At 40.8% G+C, this 21,754-nt stretch overlaps 2 protein-coding genes across 3 annotated transcripts in view; one reads left to right on the forward strand and one right to left on the reverse strand.

Moving 5' to 3' along the window:
• The window catches only part of LOC120043328 (zinc finger protein 2-like), a 401,596-nt gene that overhangs the window by 272,981 nt on the left and 106,861 nt on the right, over window positions 1–21,754 (forward strand). The window lies entirely within an intron of this gene.
• LOC120043342 (chorion transcription factor Cf2-like) lies at window positions 11,670–21,751 on the reverse strand. The gene is made up of 2 exons (XM_038987969.1): window positions 21,523–21,751; window positions 11,670–12,971 (listed from the first exon to the last, which is right to left on the reverse strand). The coding sequence occupies exons 1-2, from the start codon at window positions 21,686–21,688 to the stop codon at window positions 12,124–12,126; spliced, it is 1,014 nt and encodes a 337-aa protein (XP_038843897.1). The 5' UTR covers window positions 21,689–21,751; the 3' UTR covers window positions 11,670–12,123.

The raw sequence follows: 21,754 nt of genomic DNA on the forward strand, positions 1-21,754 counted from the left end.
TCCCACAATAAGTTGGGTGAATTTTGGCTCATTCCTCCTGACAGAGCTCGTGTAACTGAGTCAGGTTTGTAGGCCTCCTTGCTCGCACACACTTTTTCAGTTCTGCCCACAAATGTTCTATAGGATTGAGGTCAGGGCTTTGGGATGGCCCCTCCAATACCTTGACTTTGTTGTCCTTAAGCCATTTTGCCACAACTTTGGAAGCATGCTTGGGGTCATTGTCCATTTGGAAGACCCATTTGCGACCAAGCTTTAACTTCCTGACTGATGTCTTGAGATGTTGCTTCAATATATCCACATAATTTTCCATCCTCATGAAGTCATCTAATTTGTGAAGTGCACCAGTCCCTCCTGCAGAAAAGCACGCCCACAACATGATGCTGCCACCCCCGTGCTTCAAGGTTGGGATGGTGTTCTTCGGCTTGCAAGCATCCCCCTTTTTCCTCCAAACATAACGATGGTCATTATGGCCAAACAGTTCTATTTTTGTTTCATCAGACCAGAGGACATTTCTCCAAAAAGTACAATCTTTGTCCCCATGTGCAGTTGCAAACCGTATTCCCATGTGCAGTTGCAAACCGGTTTTGGAGCAGTGGCTTCTTCCTTGCTGAGCAGCCTTTCAGGTTATGTCGATATAGGACTCGTTTTACTGTGGATATAGATACTTTTGTACCTGTTCCCTCCAGCATCTTCAAAATGGTCCTTTTTGCTGTTGTTCTGGGATTGATTTGCACTTTTCGCACCAAAGTACGTTCATCTCTAAGAAACAGAACGTGTCTCCTTCCTGAGCGGTATGACGGCTGTGTGGTCCCATGGTGTTTATACTTGCGTACTATTGTTTGTACAGATGAACGTGGTACCTTCAGGTGTTTGAAATTGCTCCCAAGGATTCACCAGACTTGTGGAGGTCTACAATTTGTTTTCTGAGGTCTTGGCTGATTTCTTTTGATTTTTCCCATGATGTGAAGCAAAGAAGTAGTGAGTTTGAAGGTAGGCCTTGAAATATATCCACAGGTACACCTCCAATTGACTCAAATGATGTCAATAAGCCTATCAGAAGCTTCTAAAGCCATGACATAATTTTCTGGAATTTCCCAAGCTGTTTAAAGGCACAGTCAACTTAGTGTATGTAAACTTCTGACCCACTGGAATTGTGATACAGTGAGTTATAAGTTAAATAATCTGTAAACAATTGTTGGAAAAATTACTTGTGTCATGCACAAAGTAGATGTCCTAACCGACTTGCCAAAACTATAGTTTGTTAACAAGAAATTTGTGGAGTGGTTGAAAAACCTGTTTTAATGACTCCAACCTAAGTGTATGTAAACTTCCGACTTCAACTGTGCTCAACCCCCTGAGTCAATACATGTTAGAATCACCTTTGGCAGTGATTACAGCTTTGAGTCTTTCTGAGTAAGTCTCTAAGAGCTTTGCACACCTGGATTGTACAATATTTGCTCATTATTCTTTTTAAAATTCTTCAAGCTCTGTCAAGTTGGTTGTTGATCATCGCTAGAGAGCCATTTTTAAGTCTTGCCATAGATTTTCAAACCAATTTAAGTAAAAAAAGGTAACTCGGCCACTCAGGAACATTCAATGTCGTCTTGGTAAGTAATTTCCAGTGTATATTTGGCCTTGTGTTTTAGGTAATTGTCCTGCTGAAAGGTGAATTTGTCTCCCAGTGTCTGTTGGAAAGCAGACTGAACCAGGTTTTCCTCTGGTACTCAGTGATGTGTTGTGTTGGATTTACCCCAAACATAATGCTTTGTATTCAGGACAAAAAAAGTACATTTCTGTGCCATATTTTTTAAAGTATTTACTTGAGTGCCTTATTGCAAACAGGATGCATGTTTTGTAATATTTTTGCTCTGCACAGGCTTCCTTCTTTTCACTCAGTCATTGTGGGGCTTGCACGGCAAGAGACCCAATCTTATATATTCAACATACTACTTGTTATTCTTTAGCTCGCTACACCTCCTACACCATTTAAGCTAGAAACGCTGTTCACAAACTTCAAAACGTGCGGAATGGTCTCACTCGAGTTGCTTGTATACAACTTTTTGAAATCTGTTATACTGTTTACGTTCTACATTTGTTTGTCCTTCGTTGTCCTTCCTTTTTTGTTGTCCTCCGTTGGCTTTTATGGCATTTCTTCAACATTCTAAGGCTCCCCATTGTGACATCATCACGTCCAACAGTGAAATCATGCGACTTTTGACGCAAATCAGCTAATTATTCCACTTTGCAACAACTTAGACAAAAAGTTCAAACATTCGTCTACTTCTCGGCATTTTTGGGGGAAAAAGTTAGAGCAGTTTAAGTAACTGCATCAACAACATTTTCTGTAACATTTTTGCAAACAATGTCCGTTTTGACCACTACCCCAACAAGTTAGACAAACCGTTAAGAGCTTATGGGATATTTGGCTACTTCTCTGCTATTCGTATTTTTTTTAGCATAATCAACATATTCACCACGGATCTTATGGTACAGCTGTTTGAGTAACTGCATTACCACATCTTCCAACTTTTCCCAAACACCTGCTGTTTTCACCAGTCAGCCCTACTTCTCTGCTTGTCAAACCCGAAAATGGATTGGAAACGTTGTGTACCAATCTGTAACTAGAGCCGTTTTAGTAACCCATCGCCTGTTCTCTTCTAGCAACGGCTTGAATTATGAGGAGAGTGACCAAAACAACTGACCACAACCACACAACTTCTGACTGCAACCACACAACTGTTTACCACATCTAGTGACAAGGGATACACCGATATGACATTTTTGGCCGATACCGATATCCAATATTTTCCTTGCCAAAAAACTCAATACCAAAATGTTAAAAAATTGCGGCCTTTTAAACATTCTAGTACAGTTAAATAGTTGAAACACTTACACACACACACTGACCAAAAAGTTATTTTGTTGGCATTTACGTATGTAAATTTACGTACGTACCAGTACAACATAATCAAAACCTATTTCTTTCACTTACTTGCTGTGCTGTTTCGTTCATTTGTTCACTCGTTTCTTTCTCAACCAGGATTTCATCAATTCAAATTTTATTGGTCACATACACATGGTTAGCAGATGTTAACGCGAGTGTAGCGAAATTCTTGTGCTTCTAGTTCCGACCGTGCAGTAATATCTATCAAGTAATCTGACAAATTCACAACGACTACCTTATACACACATATGTAAAGGGATTAATGAGAATACGTACATATAAATATATGGATGAGCGATGGCCCGTGCGCCATAGGCAAGATGCAGTAGATGGTATAGAATACAGTATGAGATGAGTAATGTAGGATATGTAAACGTTATTAAAGTGACTAGTGATACCTTTATTAAGTCCATTATTAAAGTGGCCAGAGATTTGAGTCAGTATGTTGGCAGCAGCCTCTCTATGTTAGTGATGGCTGTTTAACAGTCGGATGGCCTTGAGATAGAAGCTGTTTTTCAGTCTCTCGGTCCCAGCTTTGTACTGACAACCTGTACTGACCTCGCCTTCTGGATGATAGCGGGGTGAACAGGCAGTGGCTCGAGTGGTTGTTGTCCTTGATGATCTTTTTGGCCTTCCTGTGACATCGGGTGGTGTAGGTGTCCTGGAGGGCAGGTAGTTTGACCCCGGTGATGCTTTGTGCAGACCTCACTACCCTCTGGAGTGCCTTGCGGTTGTGGGCGGTGCAGTTGCCGTACCAGGCGGTGATACAGCCCGACAGGATGCTCTTGATTGTTCATCTGTAAAAGTTTGATTGTTTTAGGTGACAAGCTGAATTTCTTCAGCCTCCTGAGGTTGAAGAGGCGCTGTTGCACCTTCTCCACCACGCTGTCTGTGTGGGTGGACCATTTCAGTTTGTCCGTGATGTGTACGCCGAGGAACTTAAAACTTTCCACCTTCTCCACTACTGTCCCGTCGATGTGGATAGGGGGGTGCTCCCTCTGCTGTTCCTGAAGTCCACGATCATCTCCTTTGTTGACATTGAGTGAGAGGTTATTTTCCTGACACCGCACTCCGAGGGCCTACATGTCAAGCAGGGAAGTTTCAGCTCTGTCTGTCCGTGGCCTCTTCTGTCGTGGGTCCTCCTCAGTGCGCACTGTGTCCGTTTCCATCTTGTCCAGCTGTGTCTGTAACATTTCATGTAAACCCTGTTTCTTGTCTGCATCGAGGTAGCGGTCCTTGTACCTAGCATCAAGCGTAGTGGCAACACAGTAAAGAGGCTCAGAGAGAATGCCACCTAATCCCTTGTTCACAGCCTCTAGTAGAGGACTTTTGCAAGTTTTAACCCCACGGTCTGTGTTGACAGTTTTGTTGAGCGTTTAAATGCCATGACAGAGGGTATCACGTCTGCTGCAGACGCAGTTGATGAGCTTCTTTCTCCAGTCAGTTGTTCCAATGACGCAAGGAGTGTGTTCATGTTTCCAAGTTTAAAACATGTATGAGAACCAGCACATTCTTTAAGCATGCAATACGGCTTTCCTCAGTACGAAATCCTCATCGACCCACTGTGCTGTCAGACTCAGCAGGCTCATGGGGCTGACATCGCTGGTCCAAATGTCAGTTGTGAAGCTAAAAGCAGTGACGCCCATAGCAAGTAGCTCATAGATGTGCGTTTCAGCAATACTGTGTAACACTGATAGGGCAACATCTGAAAAATAGCGCCTACTTGGTAGTGTGTACTGGGGCTCGAGGTGCTCGACCAGTCGGCGAAAGCCAACATCATCCACGACAGAGAACGGTTGATTGTCAAAGGCAATGAATTCCATTATCCTGGCGTTTTTTTATGGATTTCACCTATTGAGTCGTATAGCTGAAATGTTCTTACTCTTTCAAATGACTGCTGGACTTGAACTTGCTTAGTTGTTTTTACTGCTTTTGTTCTAAGTAGTCGCTGAACGTCTGGGGGTGATGCACTTTCAAATGAGTCATTAGGTTTGTGGTATTGAAAGGTTTCACTTTCTCCCCTCAGGAAATAATAGCAGCACAAACGTTGCATATGACATATGGCCTTTTTCTTAACTTCCTTTGAAACTTCAAAATAGATCCACACAGCAGACATTGTGGGCTAGGGTTAGGAATGCTGTGTTACACGAGTAGCGCTGTATTTTTCGTGGCGTCATTACGTCACCTACCTAAATGTTATATAGGTATGCACGTCAGCTTTGACATCGGCGTTAAACTAGACATCGGGCCGACGCCAATGTTGGCCTTTTTAGCTAATATCAGCCGATTCCGATATGCTTACCGATTTTATAGCGTGCATCCCTACTAGTGACCATAACCACACAACTTCTGAACACAACCACATCACTGCTTACCACATCTAGTGACCACAACTACTGAACACAACCACACAACTACTGAACACAACCACACAACTACTGAACACAACCACACAACTTCTGATCACACATTAAATACTGACCATATACACAACTTTTGACCACAACCACACGACTGACCACAACTACTGAACCACATAACTACTGACCACAACTTATGATCAAATCTACTGACTATCGATGGGAATTTAAAATTATTTCACTATTTGAATAATACAAAGTACAACTTTTTGAACTTCTTTCACTATCGCAAGAATAATACATAGTTACCATCTAGTTTAGATTTAGTATTGTGGAGTAACTAATGTTGTTGATCCAGGCTCAGTTTTCTCCTATCACAGCCATTTTAACTATGTAACTGGTTTAAAATCACCATTGGCCTCATGGTGAAATCCCTGAGTGGTTTCCTTCCTCTCCGGCAACTGAGTTAGAAAGGACGCCTGTATCTTTGTAGTGACTAGGTGTATTAATACACTATTCGAAGTGTAATGAATAACTTCACCATGCTCAAAGGGATATTCATTGTCTGCCTTTTTTTTTTGTTGACCCATCTACCAATAGGTGCCCTTCTTTGCGAGGCATTGGAAAACCTCCCTGGTCTTTGTCGTTGAATCTGTGCTTGAAATTCACTGCTCGACTGAGGGACCTTACAATTATCTGTATGTGTGGGATACAGAAGTCATTCAAAAATCATGTTAATCACCATTATTGCGCACAGAGTCCTCTGGAGAGCAGCCTATGTGAGCTGAGGGAGGACGTGGATGCTTTTCTCCGTGATTGCTGCCACAAGAAACCCAACACATCTAGCGAAAATGTCTTGATGAGGTCCGTTCCTATCTGATTATTTTTTGTTTTTAAGTGACATCTTCAATCAGTTGAATGGACTTCATTTGGGACTACAGGGGAGGGATAAAACAGTAATTTCCCTACACTGCTCAACTATGTCCAGTCATCATCAGTACAGACCACTCCCGTGAGATTTTAGATAAACTGAAAGCTAACTTTGCAACGAGATGAGTGTAAACCCTAATCCCCTACACCTTCTCTCACATCGCCTGTCTACTTCAAAGCCTCTCCTAATCAGCATCAAGGGCGGCCATTCTAACCATATGGTGCTCAGATGGCCTGCTGGAGACATGGGCACGGCAGGGTTCTGATGAAGACTGCGGATGACTACAGCTCAGTCAAGGAACTGCGTCAAACTCTCTTATTTCCTCAAGCAAACGGCGTAAATTATATTGTTAAAGTGTTGAGGTGTGTGTAATAGGATTTTGTATTTAGAATGTGAATGATATATGACCCTCACTAATTAACAGGCATTGCATCACTAATTAGCAGGCATTACCCTCACTAATTAACAGGCATTACCCTCACTAATTAACAGGTATTACCCTCACTAATTAACAGGCATTACCCTCACTAATTAACAGACATTACCCTCACTAATTAACAGGCATTACCCTCAATAATTAACAGGCATTACCCTCACTAATTAACAGGTATTACCCTCACTAATTAACAGGTATTACCCTCACTAATTAACAGGTATTACCATCACTAATTAGCAGGCATTACCCTCACTAATTAACAGGTATTACCCTCACTAATTAATAGGCATAACCCTCACTAATTAACAGGTATTACCATCACTAATTAACAGGCATTACCCTCACTTGTCCGAGGAAAAGTAGGCATATGCTGTTTGGTATCTGTGCGACCGCACAGTTTTCACACAGATGTTGGAATATGTTATGAGAGTATACAAAATACCAGTGTTGCAGTACTGTTATGAGTATACAAAATACCAGTGTTGCAGTACTGTTATGAGTATACAAAATACCAGTGTTGCATTACTGTTATGAGTATACAAAATACCAGTGTTGCAGTACTGTTATGAGAGTATACAAAATACCAGTGTTGCAGTACTGTTATGAGAGTATACAAAATACCAGTGTTGCAGTACTGTTATGAGAGTATACAAAATACCAGTGTTGCAGTACTGTTATGAGTATACAAAATACCAGTGTTGTAGTACTGTTATGAGAGTATACAAAATACCAGTGTTGCAGTACTGTTATGAGAGTATACAAAATACCAGTGTTGCAGTACTGTTATGAGAGTATACAAAATACCAGTGTTGCAGTACTGTTATGAGAGTATACAAAATACCAGTGTTGCATTACTGTTATGAGTATACAAAATACCAGTGTTGTAGTACTGTTATGAGAGTATACAAAATACCAGTGTTGCAGTACTGTTATGAGAGTATACAAAATACCAGTGTTGCAGTACTGTTATGAGAGTATACAAAATACCAGTGTTGCAGTACTGTTATGAGAGTATACAAAATACCAGTGTTGCAGTACTGTTATGAGAGTATACAAAATACCAGTGTTGCAGTACTGTTATGAGAGTATACAAAATACCAGTGTTGCAGTACTGTTATGAGTATACAAAATACCAGTGTTGTAGTACTGTTATGAGAGTATACAAAATACCAGTGTTGTAGTACTGTTATGAGAGTATACAAAATACCAGTGTTGTAGTACTGTTATGAGAGTATACAAAATACCAGTGTTGTAGTACTGTTATGAGAGTATACAAAATACCAGTGTTGTAGTACTGTTATGAGAGTATACAAAATACCAGTGTTGTAGTACTGTTATGAGAGTATACAAAATACCAGTGTTGTAGTACTGCTATGAGAGTATACAAAATACCAGTGTTGTAGTACTGCTATGAGAGTATACAAAATACCAGTGTTGTAGTACTGTTATGAGAGTATACAAAATACCAGTTGTAGTACTGTTATGAGAGTATACAAAATACCAGTGTTGCAGTACTGTTATGAGAGTATACAAAATACCAGTGTTGTAGTACTGTTATGAGAGTATACAAAATACCAGTGTTGTAGTACTGCTATGAGAGTATACAAAATACCAGTGTTGTAGTACTGGATTGTGGTCTTGAGTTCAGATACATTTTGACTCGGTCTCAGACAATGCGGTCTCGTCATTTCTTCCCGAGACCAGAAAACGCAATCATCAACCCCTGTTCAGTCAACACATAAAACAGTGTCGCCAGATACACACTTCTTTTATGGCACATTTATAAAGTATGCTTCCTACTTTACTCATAACATTATTCTCTAGGGCTGTCCCCTACTAAAACAAATATTGGTAGACCAAGCATTTCGCTACACCCGCAATAACATCCTGCTAAATATGTGTATGTTACCAATAAAATTTGATTTGATGCCGGTGTGCCTGGCACCAACTACCATACTCCGTTCAAAGGCACTTCAATCTTTTGTCTTTCCCATTCACCCTCTGAATGTCACACAAACACAATCCATGTATCAATTGTCTGAAGGCTTAAGAAATCCCTCTTTATCCTGTCTCCTCCCCTTCATCTACACTGATGGAAGTGGATTTAACAAGTGACGTCAATAAGGGATCATAACGTTCACCTGGATTCACCTGGTCAGTCTATGTCATGGAAAGAGCAGGTGTTGTCAATGTTTTGTATACTCTGTGTATATGATTCATTTAAATGTCCAAAACATTGATGTTCCAATCGCAGACTGCCCCTTTAGCATGTTCCTAATAAAACTCCTCTTCACCTGCTTCTGCTTTCAGATCTATTTCTCAATTTACTGTATCAGTGCAGTAATAGCAAATGCTGTATAGCTAGCTGTACCAATAAATAAGCCCCTATCCATCTATGGTAATAGCTTCAAGTGACCACTAGATGGCGGTGTAAGACCACTACATTGTGCAATATAGTACAGTATCCGTCAACCCAGTCCTAGGCTCCTGCAGCCACAGAGGAGCTTTTGAAGTGAACTCTACACTCTACATTGTCTGGATATCAGCAGAGAGAGAGAGCGCGCAGAGAGAGAAAGAGGGAAGAGTGTCATTCATAATTACACAACCTCCTACATCTCTCATTCTTCAGTCCATTTCTATCCTCCTCTCATCCCCCTTCTTTCTTCTCCCTCTCTCCCCCGCTCTCTCTGCTCCCACTCATCCTCTCTCTAAATCTCTCTTTTCTCCCTTCCCTTCTCAATAGGGGCTCCTGAGTGGCGCAGTGGTCTAAGACACTGCATCTCAGTGTTGGAAGTATCACTGCAGTACCTGGTTCGAATTCAGGCTGCATCACATCCGGCAGTGATTGGGAGTCCCATAGGACGTCGCACAATTGGCCCATTGTTGTCTGGGTTTGGCTGGGGTAGGCTGTCATTGTAAGTAAGAATTTGTTCTTAACTGACTTGCCTAGTTAAATAAAGGTAAAATGTATACATTTTTTTATAAAAAAAGATTATCCTCCCTCATCCTTGCTCTCTATCTCTCTCTCTCTCTCTCTCCTTCATCCTCTCTCTCAACCACCAATCAGGGCAGTAGGGAACATGGCTCCGCCATTTCCTGTTTGCTAAAATTCTAATAGTTCGCCACATTTCAGTTTGTGACAAAACAAGCAAGTATAGTGTAGAGAATTATTGTACAATCTAAACTGCTGTGAAATATATTTTTCATAACCAAACATATTGTATTTTCAGCTGTTTGAAGATGGTGTACAAAAACTATAAGTTAAAGACACTAACCTTAAGAACTTAAGTAAATCAGAGAAATGCTAATTTTTATTATCTAATACTTCCTTTGGGAACAGAACACTTGTAGTGTGTCCGAAATGGCACCCTATTTCTGATGTAGTGCACTATTTTTGATCAGGACCCATAATGCTCTGGTTGAAAAGTAGTGCACTATATTAGGATTAGGGTGCCGTTTGGGACAATACCCTCCGTTTGGGACAGTACCCTCCGTTTGGGACAGTACCCTGTTGTAGAGAGATGGAAAGTGGTTAAGAGGGAGAAAGACAATAAAAATATATCCTCAGAAAAGGGTTGCTTATACACTTTGTCCTGTTTCACCGCATGCAAAAGTGGGTAACCTGTACGTGTGTGAAATAGAAATGTTTTTTTTTTCATATCTCAACATATTTTTCCCAATGTCAGCTCGGGGATTCAAACTAGCAACCTTTCTGTTACTGGCCCAAATCGCTAACTGCTAGGCTACCTGTCGCCCTACCTGCCATCCTTCCATCTGTTCAATACTTTTTCTCACACGTTTTAACCTAAAGTTGCTCAATCATGATATCATTTGAATATGTTCTGCCTGTGGATATGGAACTCTGAGCTGTTCAACAGATGTGCTGCCTTGAACTGCTATTTTCAACTCTCCCTCTCTCTCCCTCCCTCTCTCGCTCTACCACACCTGCTGTCTCTAACTCTGAATGATCGGCTATGAAAAGCCAACTGACATTTACTCCTGATGTGCTGACCTGTTGCACCCTCTACAACCACTGTGATTATTATTATTTGACCATGCTGGTCATCTATGAACGTTTGAACATCTTGGCCATGTTCTGTTATCATCTCTACCCGGCACAGCCAGAAGAGGACTGGTCACCCCTCAGTGCCTTGTTCCTCTATATATATTTGCCTGTATTTACCCCCGCCATCCCAAACGAAATGCTAATTAGCTGCTAATGAGGCTATCATATAGAACTACAATGCCTTATCTCTGGTTTAACTATCTAATGTTAGCTACATTTAGTAATTAATAAATTGGCTACATTTGATTTAAATTGACAATTATGTGAACTATCTTGGGAAGTTGTAAATTTACACAATACATGTTATCTAGCTAGCTATCTCATGGTCTAGCTAGTTAGCAACATTAGCCTGGCTAGATGGCAACATTAGCCGTCTATCTAGCCATTTAAATGCATGAGAAATTCATAAAAACTAGTTTAGCTTTCTTTGGCTTTTATAAACCACCAGTCTAGCTTACTAGTTAACTAGCTAGCTAACTTAGATGGTGAAGCTAGGCATTTTTGATAATGTTTGTGTCTGTTGGGTAGTTAGCCTACTTCAAGTACTACTTGACCTGTAGCTAGCTGTTTCAGAGATTGACTGCGTAGCATCCTCTCTGGAGTCAAAAGTGTGGTTACTTTACTGCAGGAAGACATTAATCTGTTTGCTGTTACAATCTGGCCAGCAGATCATAAGTATAGCCAGTAGGCAATAGTGATGGGCGAAAACATCTATCCAGATACATATCGCAATATTTTCTTTGGACGATATTATATTGATACTCTGACTCCATGTATCGATTTGTAAAAAATGTATCAAGTATATATATTTGTTTTGCTAGATGGCGTTAGCTACCGCTAGTCAGCTGTACCAACACCAAAACTCAAGTATTTTTCAACCTATAGCTCGTTCTCCATCTACTTTTTAAAATAGTGAGCCAACATATTTTCATCACTTTTATTTCCATGATCAAAACACATTTTCTGATGCTCTCTCGTCTCTCTGCAGGAGACATATAAGGAGTAATATGTTTATGTACATCAAATAGCAATAACATCACAATATCGAATCGAAATACAGATAGTGAATGAGCAGCATTAGGTCTGAATTGATGAGAAAAAACTCTTTGGGACAAAACGGAAGGAGATATTTTCTGGAATTGTATTTCATGGCATCAATAACATCAGCCTGCCCCTTTATCACCACGAGATCCTAATCAAACGATCAGATATTCCTGTTTCTAACGAAGACAACGATTCTACAGACTTTGAACAGCAGACCTGTGAATGTCCTACAATACTCTGTACTGCTTGATAAGTACCTCATCATTCAAATCAAACTTTATTTACATACAATGTTTTCAACATTAAAATTGATCACAGATCTATTTATCAGTTTCTGCAAGGTTAGGTTCTGCTTGAGACCGACACTTCTCCTGTGTGAGTCCGTATATGTGCAGTTAGGTGCTCCTTGCGAATGAATCCTTTACCACAGTAATCACAGCTAAATGGTTTCTCTCCTGTGTGAGTCAGGATATGTCTCCTTAGGTCCCCTTTCTGATTGAAGCTTTTACAGCAAAAATTACAACTGAATGGTTTCTCTCCTGTGTGAGTCAGTATATGTCTCCTTAGGTCCCCCTTCTGAATAAAGCTCTTCCCACAGTCACCACAGCTAAAAGGTTTCTCTCCTGTGTGAATCCTCATGTGCATGGACAGATTTCCTTTTTGTTTGAAGGTCTTGCCACAAAAGGGGCAGGTGCAGAGTTCCCCCATTGGTGGATTAAGATCCAATTGTGGGTTGGGATCCAATTGTGGGCTGCTATCAAGTCCTACTGGGTTGCTGCATATGGCTGAACTGTGGCTGTAAGCAATGTTCTGATTATCTGGAGGGCCACAAGGAATTTTGAAACCTTTTAGGTGGGTCACAGTGCCAAAAGGTTCAGTATCTACTGGTTTAGAGTCTCTGTCTCTGTTCTCCACAGTCTGGGTTTGGGGAAGAGTCAAGGACTGAAGTGGGTCCTCATGATCACATTCACTTTTCACACAGGAAGGAGTGAAATTGAACTCTATGATATCAGCCTCCAGCCCTTGAAGCTGCTCTTCCTCCTGACTGGTCCTGACTTCCTCCTGTTCCTCTTTAATCTGTGTGGACTCAGGGTCCTCCTGCCCCAGACTGTTACTCCACTCCTGCTCACAGTGCTGCTGTTCAGGGGGAACCTCCTCTTCAGAGTCAGCGAGAGAGACTTGCAGGGAGTCTGGAGAGGAAGAGAGGAGGTGCAGACACTTGAATCATACATTTGAATGATAGATTTCTACAATCTAAACAGCCCTTAGACTGTATCTCTTTAGATGTGCCCTGAGTTCAGGCAGCTAGGGCCCGTTTCTAGACAGACATTGTATCTCAGTCTAGCAGTATAAAACTAACCCACTGTGTGAAGTATATACCGCCTGTGCCCGTTTGGCAATGCTTTACCCACATTGGAGGGTATATCAGTGGTCAGTGGACAGTTCTGATAATAATGCTTAGTTTGCATTGCCGATTGGTGCCAAGGAAATTATTCAATCCAATTACTCGATGCCACCACCCCCCCTCCAATTCAAAACCACACACACACACACACACACACACACACACACACACACACACACAGTACCAGTCAAAAGTTTGGACACACCTACTCATTCAAAGTTTAATGGTATTTTTACTATTTTCTAGATTGTAGAGTAATAGTCAAGACATCAAAACTATGAAATAACACATATGGAATAATGTAGTAACCAAAAAATTTGTTAAACAAATCAAAATATATTTTAGATTTTTAAAAGTAGCCACCCTTTTCCTTGATGACAGCTTTGCACACTCTTGGCATTCTCTCAACCAGCTTCATGAGGTAGTCACCTGGAATACATTTCAAATAACAGGTGTGCCTTGTTAAAAGTGTATTTGTGGAATTTATTTCCTGACTAATGCGTTTGAGCCAATCAGTTGTGTTGTGACAAGATAGGGGTGGTAAACAGAAGATGGCCCTATTTGGTAAAAGACCAAGTCCATATTGTGGCAAGAACAGCTCAAATAACCAAAGATCTCTTTTGTATTTTCCTAGGATATGAAGCCCATGTCGGGACTTGCCAGACAGTGAAGCTAAAGTGAGTGACTCGTCAGTGTAGCCTAGCGAATCGCATCGTTGAGAGAGATGTTAATTTGTCTCCCTAATTTGCCTTTTGGAGTGTTTTTTTCCATGTCCAGATGTCATTAGTCACTGCGCTCTGTAGAGTTGCTATTTTCTCAAGTTTTCTCATGTCAATTAACTCGTGACATTCCTGCATTACATATTATATTAATTTAACCAACAAATACGATAGTGATCAAAAAGAAAGGAGGACCAAGGCACTCTTCATATAATTAACTAAAATGCCTTTATTAGTATGGCATGTTCAATAGAAACAAAGTTGTTTAAAAACCGACGCGTTTCGGCTGCATGGCCTTCGTCAGGGAGTACAGAAAAAGGAGAATACAATGTCCTCTTTTGAAAGGCTTTTCCAATTAGCCCTAATTAGAAGAGGGAGTGGTTACCAAATTGGACACACCTAGTAAACAATAATATACACATGAAAAGGTGAAATACTGTAGCTATGTTATCATGAGCATACAACTCCAAGCTAGAAGCATCAGAACACCCAGAGAGGCAGTTCCAACCCTAACCATGACTGGGAGAAGTGTCCAGAACAAGAAAGCAATATATTCCACAGTACACTAGACCACAGCAAAACATGAACAACAGTCCAAACATAGCTGAGGGCAATTGAGCAAAATGTCCACTAGATGACAGCAAATGGACCCATCACGACCCTACAGGAAGGGTGAGAAATCCAGAATCTGTTTAAGGGTAAAATTGATTCCAACAAAACACGACGTAATCTTTCTAAGACAGAGAGGGATGCAGTTGAATCATTGTCCAAAAATGAACAGATTGTAATTAAAAAAGCAGACAAAGGCGGTGCTACAGTAGTGTGGTGTAAAGACAAATATGTGACAGAAGCCTACCGTCAATTAGACAATGACGAATTCTACCAATCTCTTACATTCAACCCTACAGAGGACCTAAAAACTGAATTGAAAGGGATCCTCACAGAAGCTAAGGAAAATGGTTACATTTCAGACAATGAGTTCAAATTTCTTTTCAATGGCAGTCCGCGTATGGCTTCTTTTTACCTTCTTCCAAAAATCCACAAAAATCTTGAAAAAACCCCCAGGCAGACCAGTCATTAGTGGTAATGAAAGTCTGACAGAACCCATCTCCAAGTACATTGATTACTTTATTAAGCCTTTTCTGATGTCACTTCCAGCCTATCTTCAAGATACCACAGATGTGTTGAACAAAATTAAGGAATTGAAGAATATAGGTACAGCTTCCTTTTTAGTCACCATGGATGTGGAGTCTCTATACACCACCATTGAGCATCAACAAGGTTTGGCAGCGATGCACCATTTCTTGAGTACCCGGCCTGAAACTGAGATGCCTCCTACAGAATTCATTGTCTCACTGACTGAATGGACTCTTAATCATAACATCTTTATCTTCCAGGACCGTATTTTTAAACAGGTCAAAGGATGTGCCATGGGAGCTTGCTACAGCCCTTCCTACGCTGGTTTGTACTTGGGTAAATGGGAAAATGACTTCATTTTGGATCCTTCTAATAACCATTTCTTTGACCGGATTATATGGTGGGGACGCTATATTGATGATGTTTGCCTGTTTTGGTCCGGCTCAGAAGATGAACTTATTTCCTTCCACCAATACCTTAACAGCATTAACCCTAACATCAAAATAACTATGGAACACAGCAAGGATAACATTCATTTTTTGGACCTCGACATTAGTAAAAATGACAAAGGTTGTTTGCACACATCAATCTTTAGGAAGCCTACAGATGGGAATACCATTCTGAGGGCAGACAGCTTTCACCCCAAAAGGCTAAAAGAGAATATTCCATATGGCCAATTCCAAAGAGTCCGCAGAATTTGCGATCAGGAAACAGACTACAGTGTCAAATCTGCTGAATTGGAGAATCGCTTTTTGGATCGGGGCTACAGCGTTCAGGTCCTGAAAGATGCAGGTATAAGGGCTGGATTACTTGACAGAGAAAACTTGTTGCGAAGAGGAGTGCCTCGTGATACATCAGAGAGAGTGTATTTTGTTACAAAATACAGCACTGAAGCAGAGAACATTAAAAGAATCATTAAAAATAATTGGGGAATCATCCAAAGTGATACGCTACTACGCCAAGTCTTTCCTGAACCACCAGTCATAAGCTTTAAGAGATGTCCTACCCTAAATGACAAATTAGTCCAGTTATCTTCCGGGTGACTCTCAAAAAAACTTGGCTTGACCACAAACCCAAGGACTCTTTTAAATGTAACCAGTGCAACCATTGCAGTAATATTGCACAGAAAAAGTATTTTGTTGACACAGCTTCTAAAATGGAGTATTACCTCAAGCATTTTATTAACTGCAAAACCACTCATGTCATCTATAGATTAGAATGTCCACAGTGCAAGGTGTTCTACATTGGACGGACAAAGAGACGCCTTCAAGATCGCTTGGCGGAACACAAGTACGCCATACGGGTAGGCAATGAAGACTACCCAATGGCAAGGCACTACAAGTCCTTACACCATGGCAACCCTGCCTCCCTACAAGCTATGGGTATTGATCATGTTCCGGCCTCTATTAGAAAAGGGGACCGTCTTAAACAGTTAAACCAAAGGGAAAGTTTTTGGATTTACAAACTACAGGCCACTAAGTACCCTGGTTTAAATGAAGATATGGATTTCTCACCCTTCCTGTAGGGTCGTGATGGGTCCATTTGCTGTCATCTAGTGGACATTTTGCTCAATTGCCCTCAGCTATGTTTGGACTGTTGTTCATGTTTTGCTGTGGTCTAGTGTACTGTGGAATATATTGCTTTCTTGTTCTGGACACTTCTCCCAGTCATGGTTAGGGTTGGAACTGCCTCTCTGGGTGTTCTGATGCTTCTAGCTTGGAGTTGAATGCTCATGATAACATAGCTACAGTATTTCACCTTTTCATGTGTATATTATTGCTTACTAGGTGTGTCCAATTTGGTAACCACTCCCTCTTCTAATTAGGGCTAATTGGAAAAGCCTTTCAAAAGAGGACATTGTATTCTCCTTTTTCTGTACTCCCTGACGAAGGCCATGCAGCCGAAACGCGTCGGTTTTTAAACAACTTTGTTTCTATTGAACATGCCATACTAATAAAGGCATTTTAATTAATTATATGAAGAGTGCCTTGGTCCTCCTTTTTGATGACCAATTTACACCTTTTACCAAAGAGCACCTTCTATCTACCAAAATATACTATAGTGTACCTTAGTAGCGCTTCCCTTCCTCCTCTTTCTACTAAATACGATAGTGAGTTTAAAAAAGCTTAAAGGGTACACGACTGTGTACATATCTGGCTGTGTTGGCAAAATCATTACATATCCCAACGAGCCGGTGGATCTCAAAACTAAACTTGGATCCGCGTTAAGTAGCAATCATGATATCCTTCGCCACCGCTGTCTTACGACAGATATCTCAAACCAGTCGTGACTATTCAACAAAACAAAACATAGTTTTCAAGTTTCTTTCCAGTGAATGTCTTATTGTATAACTAGCAAATTAGTTTTGAAGTTGAGGGTGCAGTATTTATGAAGCTTGGCAATGAGGACGAAAACTAGCATAGTTCAGCTAGCCAGCTAGTTTAGCCAGGGAAACCCAGGGAAAACAACCTTGGGACATGATATAGCTGGGCGCACACGTGCACTAGACTAATTCAGGAGAGATGGTAGTTTTTGTGCCCTGATATCAGGAGCTGGCGTTGAAATGTTAAATAAAAAAATGAATAGACGAACAAATAAATCAGATTACTTATATTTAAGGAGAGAAAATAGATATTAGAGGTCGACCGATTAATCGGAAGTTCATAACAATCGGTAATCTGCATTTTTGGACACCGATCATGGCCGATTACATTGCACTACACGAGGAGACTGCGTGGCAGGCTGACTACCTGTTATGCGAGTGCAGCAAGGAGCCAAGGTGCTAGCTAGCATTAAACGTATCTTATAAAAAACAATCAATCTTAACATGATCACTAGTTAACTACACATTGTTGATGATATTACTAGTTTATCTAGCTTGTCCTGCGTTGCATATAATCGATGCGGTGCCTGTTAATTTATCATTGAATCACAGCCTACTTCCCCAAACATGTGATTTAACAAGCGCATTCGCGAAAAAAGCCCTGTCGTTGCACGACTGTACCTAACCATAAACATCAACGCCTTTCTTAAAATCAATTCTCAAGTATATATTTTTTAAACCTGCATATTTAGTTAATATTGCCTGCTAACATGAATTTCTTTTAACTAGGGAAATTGTGTCACTTCTCTTGCGTTCTGTGCAACAGAGTCAGAGTATATGCAGCAGTTTGGGCCGCCTGGCTAGTTGCGAACTGTGTGAAGACCATTTCTTCCTAACAAAGACAGCCAACGGGGGATGATTTAACAAAAGTGCATTTGCGAAAAAAGCACAATCGTTACACGAATGTACCTAACCATAAACATCAATGCCTTTCTTAAAATCAATACACAGAAGTATATATTTTTTAAACCTGCATATTTAGTTAAAAGAAATTCACGTTAGCAGGCAATATTAAACTAGGGGAATTGTGTCACTTCTCTTGCGTTCATTGCACGCAGAGTCAGGGTATATGCAGCAATTTGGGCTGCCTGACTCGTTGCGAACTAATTTGACAGAATTTTACGTAATTATGACATAACATTGAAGGTTGTGCAATGTAACAGCAATATTTAGACTTACGGTTGCCACCCGTTAGATAAAATACGGAACGGTTCAGTATTTCACTGAAAGAATAAACGTTTTGTTTTTTCGAAATGATAGTTTCCGGATTTGACCATATTAATGACCTAAGGCTCGTATTTCTGTGTGTTATTATATTATAATTAAGTCAATGATTTGATAGAGCAGTCTGACTGAGTGGTGGTAGGCAGCAGCAGGCTCGTAAGCATTCATTCAAACAGCACTTTCCTGTGTTTGCCAGCAGCTCTTCGCTGTGCTTCAAGCATTGCGCTGTTTATGACTTCAAGCCTATCAACTCCCGAGATTAGGCTGGCAATACTAATGTACCTATTACAACATCCAATAGTCAAAGGTATATGAAATACAAATGGTATAGAGAGAAATAGTCCTATAATAACTACAACCTAAAACGTCTTACCTGGGAATATTGAAGACTCATGTTAAAAGGAACCACCAGCTTTCATATGTTCTCATGTTCTGAGCAAGGAACTTAAACGTTAGCTTTCTTACATGGCATATTGCACTTTTACTTTCTTCTCCAACACTGTGATGTTGCATTATTTAAACCAAATTGAACATGTTTCATTATTTATTTGAGTCTAAATTGATTTTATTGATGTATTATATTAAGTTAAAATAAGTGTTCATTCAGTATTGTTGTAATTGTCATTATTACAAATATATATATATATATATATATATATAAAACTCGGCCGATTAATCAGTATTGGCTTTTTTGGTCCTCCAATAATCGGTATCGGCGTTAAAAAATAATAATCGGTCGACCTCTAATAGATATACAATCCCGAAATCAGCTGTAACTGTCAATAAATAGTCAAACAAAGCTTAAAACGGTGTTTGGATGAACCCTGAATATGAATGGTGAAGTCGCTTCCGGACACGAGACTCCTCCTCCTCACCACTATTAGCAACTACTTCAACTATCAATAAGGCAGAGCTACCTCACAAACTATCTCTATCCCTCTCGTCGTTGTGTTGTGTAGACTACATTTCTCTCTCATGCGGTTTCATATGATCTGTGGGTTTATCCGCCTCTATCTCTGGCCGGAAAGAACAGGCACAATGGATTATGGTCATTGTAGTTAATTACCACATTTCTGCACTGAACTAGGTCAGAGATGAAGAGGCGAAGTGAGAGGGTTTACTCCGCCCAAAATTTGTCCACAAACATAAGAACACGAAGTGAGGAATTTTTGTTTTGAGGTCAATGAGTGTCGAATTTGGTCAACTACAGATTGAATTGCTATTTTGATACGTGACTTTTATTTGATCTAATAGAAGTTTTGTCATGGTTATGTTACAAATGCAATAATATAAGTGGACGGGCCTCCCAGGTGGCGCACTGTGCCACCAGAGATTCTGGGTTCGAGTCCAGGCTCTGTCGCAGCCGGCCACGACCGGGAGATCCATGGGGCGGCGCACAATTGGACCAGCGTCGTCCGGGTTAGGGGAGGGTTTGGCCGGCAGGGATATCCTTGCCTCATCGCACACTAGCAACTCCTGTGGCGGGCTGGGTGCAGTGTACGGTGTTTCCTCCGACACATTGGTGCGGCTGGCTTCCAGGTTGGATGGGCATTGTGTCAAGAAGCAGTGCGGCTTGGTTGGGTTGTGTTTCGGAGAACGCATGGCTCTCGACCTCCGCCTCTCCCGAGTCCATACAGGAGTTGCAGCGATGAGACAAGACTGTAACTACCAATTGGATACCACAAAATTGGGGAGAAAAAAAAAAAAAAAAAAGAAGATATAAGTGGACGACAACTATAGAGATTCTAGCTAGAATGGTCTCGCCTCCTCCCGCCTGCCATCTTTGAGGCCACGTATTTCCATTGTTAGAGCATTCACTCGATTATCTTGTCAATATAATAGATCATCTTCGACTAGGTTGAACATTTGCCTAAGGAAAACTACAACTTCCAATCAGCTAAGCGTTCCACATAGGTCATGAATTAATTTCTCTACTGAATGATTTGATTTCTCTCTAGAGAAATGGCACGTTGAGTTCACTAAATGGAAATCAAGTTAATGAACCGTCAGTCAATTAGTTCAAGTAGTTTAATAACAACTACTTTAATTTATTTTTCAAAGAAAATGTTTGTTTTAATAAAATACATAATTTGGAGGACAAATCATTGTGGCAATTAATATCTTGCAGTAAACTGTAAATAAGTTCTCTTCTCAAGAGAAGATGTTTAAACATTAAAAGGTGTCATGTTCTCCACTTAGAAGATTGTCTGGATCATATAGGCCTAGATCATATCCAAAACAACTAAACAATACACTGAATTCCTACATTTTCAGACAATTATATTGTAAAGTCTTTCTCAGAGAAGATGGAAACTCGATTCGCACTTAAGTTGCAAAGAAACAGTAAGGGGGCGGCAACCCTACTTCGGCCGGCCAGAGGCCACCAATATAAAGCTCATTCAGCAAAAATGTTGAACCAGCAAGGCCTGGCTGGTTCCTTTTTCTATTTGGCTGGCTAATCTACATACACTGAGTAGTATTTGGTGTTTTCACAGAATCCTAGTAATTACTACACGTGCTTAATTAAGTCCCTTTTTGTTGTTGTTGAGCCACAACTTTACGCTGTGCCCTTTGAACTGGGCACCTGGCTCACGCCCGGTGTTGTGCCGAAAAGCCCCCCCCTCCTCCCTCCCTTCCTTCGCGTGAACGGGCACGCACTCAATTCTTCATTGTTGCAACTTGCTTGCTAGGATTCTGGCAGTGGGGAGCTTTGGGCACAAAACCGAGGCAGCCCAGTTCCAAATCGAATGCAATCAACTTTCAGCCGATGCAAAACACGCGTACACAGGCGTCCGGCGGGATTAATCGAACCCCCTCAATGTGTATCGCTCATTAGGGGACGAAGCAAGCTATCGGTAGATCCACATACGAACCTATTCTACATAGTTTTATGTCCGGTGTGATCCGCAGCAGGCTCCGTAGACGATTATTCTCCTCCTGGTACTCCACTAACATTTTCTCTACTTCCCCGAAAATCTCCACAGCAGCCGCCGTTAAACGATCATTTAAAAAAACACTCAACAACTGTAGTTTATACATTTTCAGTCGAATGAGAGTTGGGTAGCCTAGTCAGATCTGTCAGTGGGTATTTCTTTACTCCAATTC

The sequence above is a fragment of the Salvelinus namaycush genome, unplaced genomic scaffold (genome assembly GCF_016432855.1).
Source record: "Salvelinus namaycush isolate Seneca unplaced genomic scaffold, SaNama_1.0 Scaffold9, whole genome shotgun sequence".
In the NCBI taxonomy this organism is placed as follows: Eukaryota; Metazoa; Chordata; class Actinopteri; order Salmoniformes; family Salmonidae; genus Salvelinus; species Salvelinus namaycush.

Coding starts and splice junctions, on each gene's coding strand:
- LOC120043342 (XM_038987969.1), bottom strand. CDS start 21,688: ATGTATAAACTACAGTTGTTGAGTGTTTTTTTAAATGATCGTTTAACG. Junction 12,972..21,522: donor CATAAAACTATGTAGAATAG/GTTCGTATGTGG, acceptor CTTCCTCTCCAG/ACTCCCTGCAAGTCTCTCTC.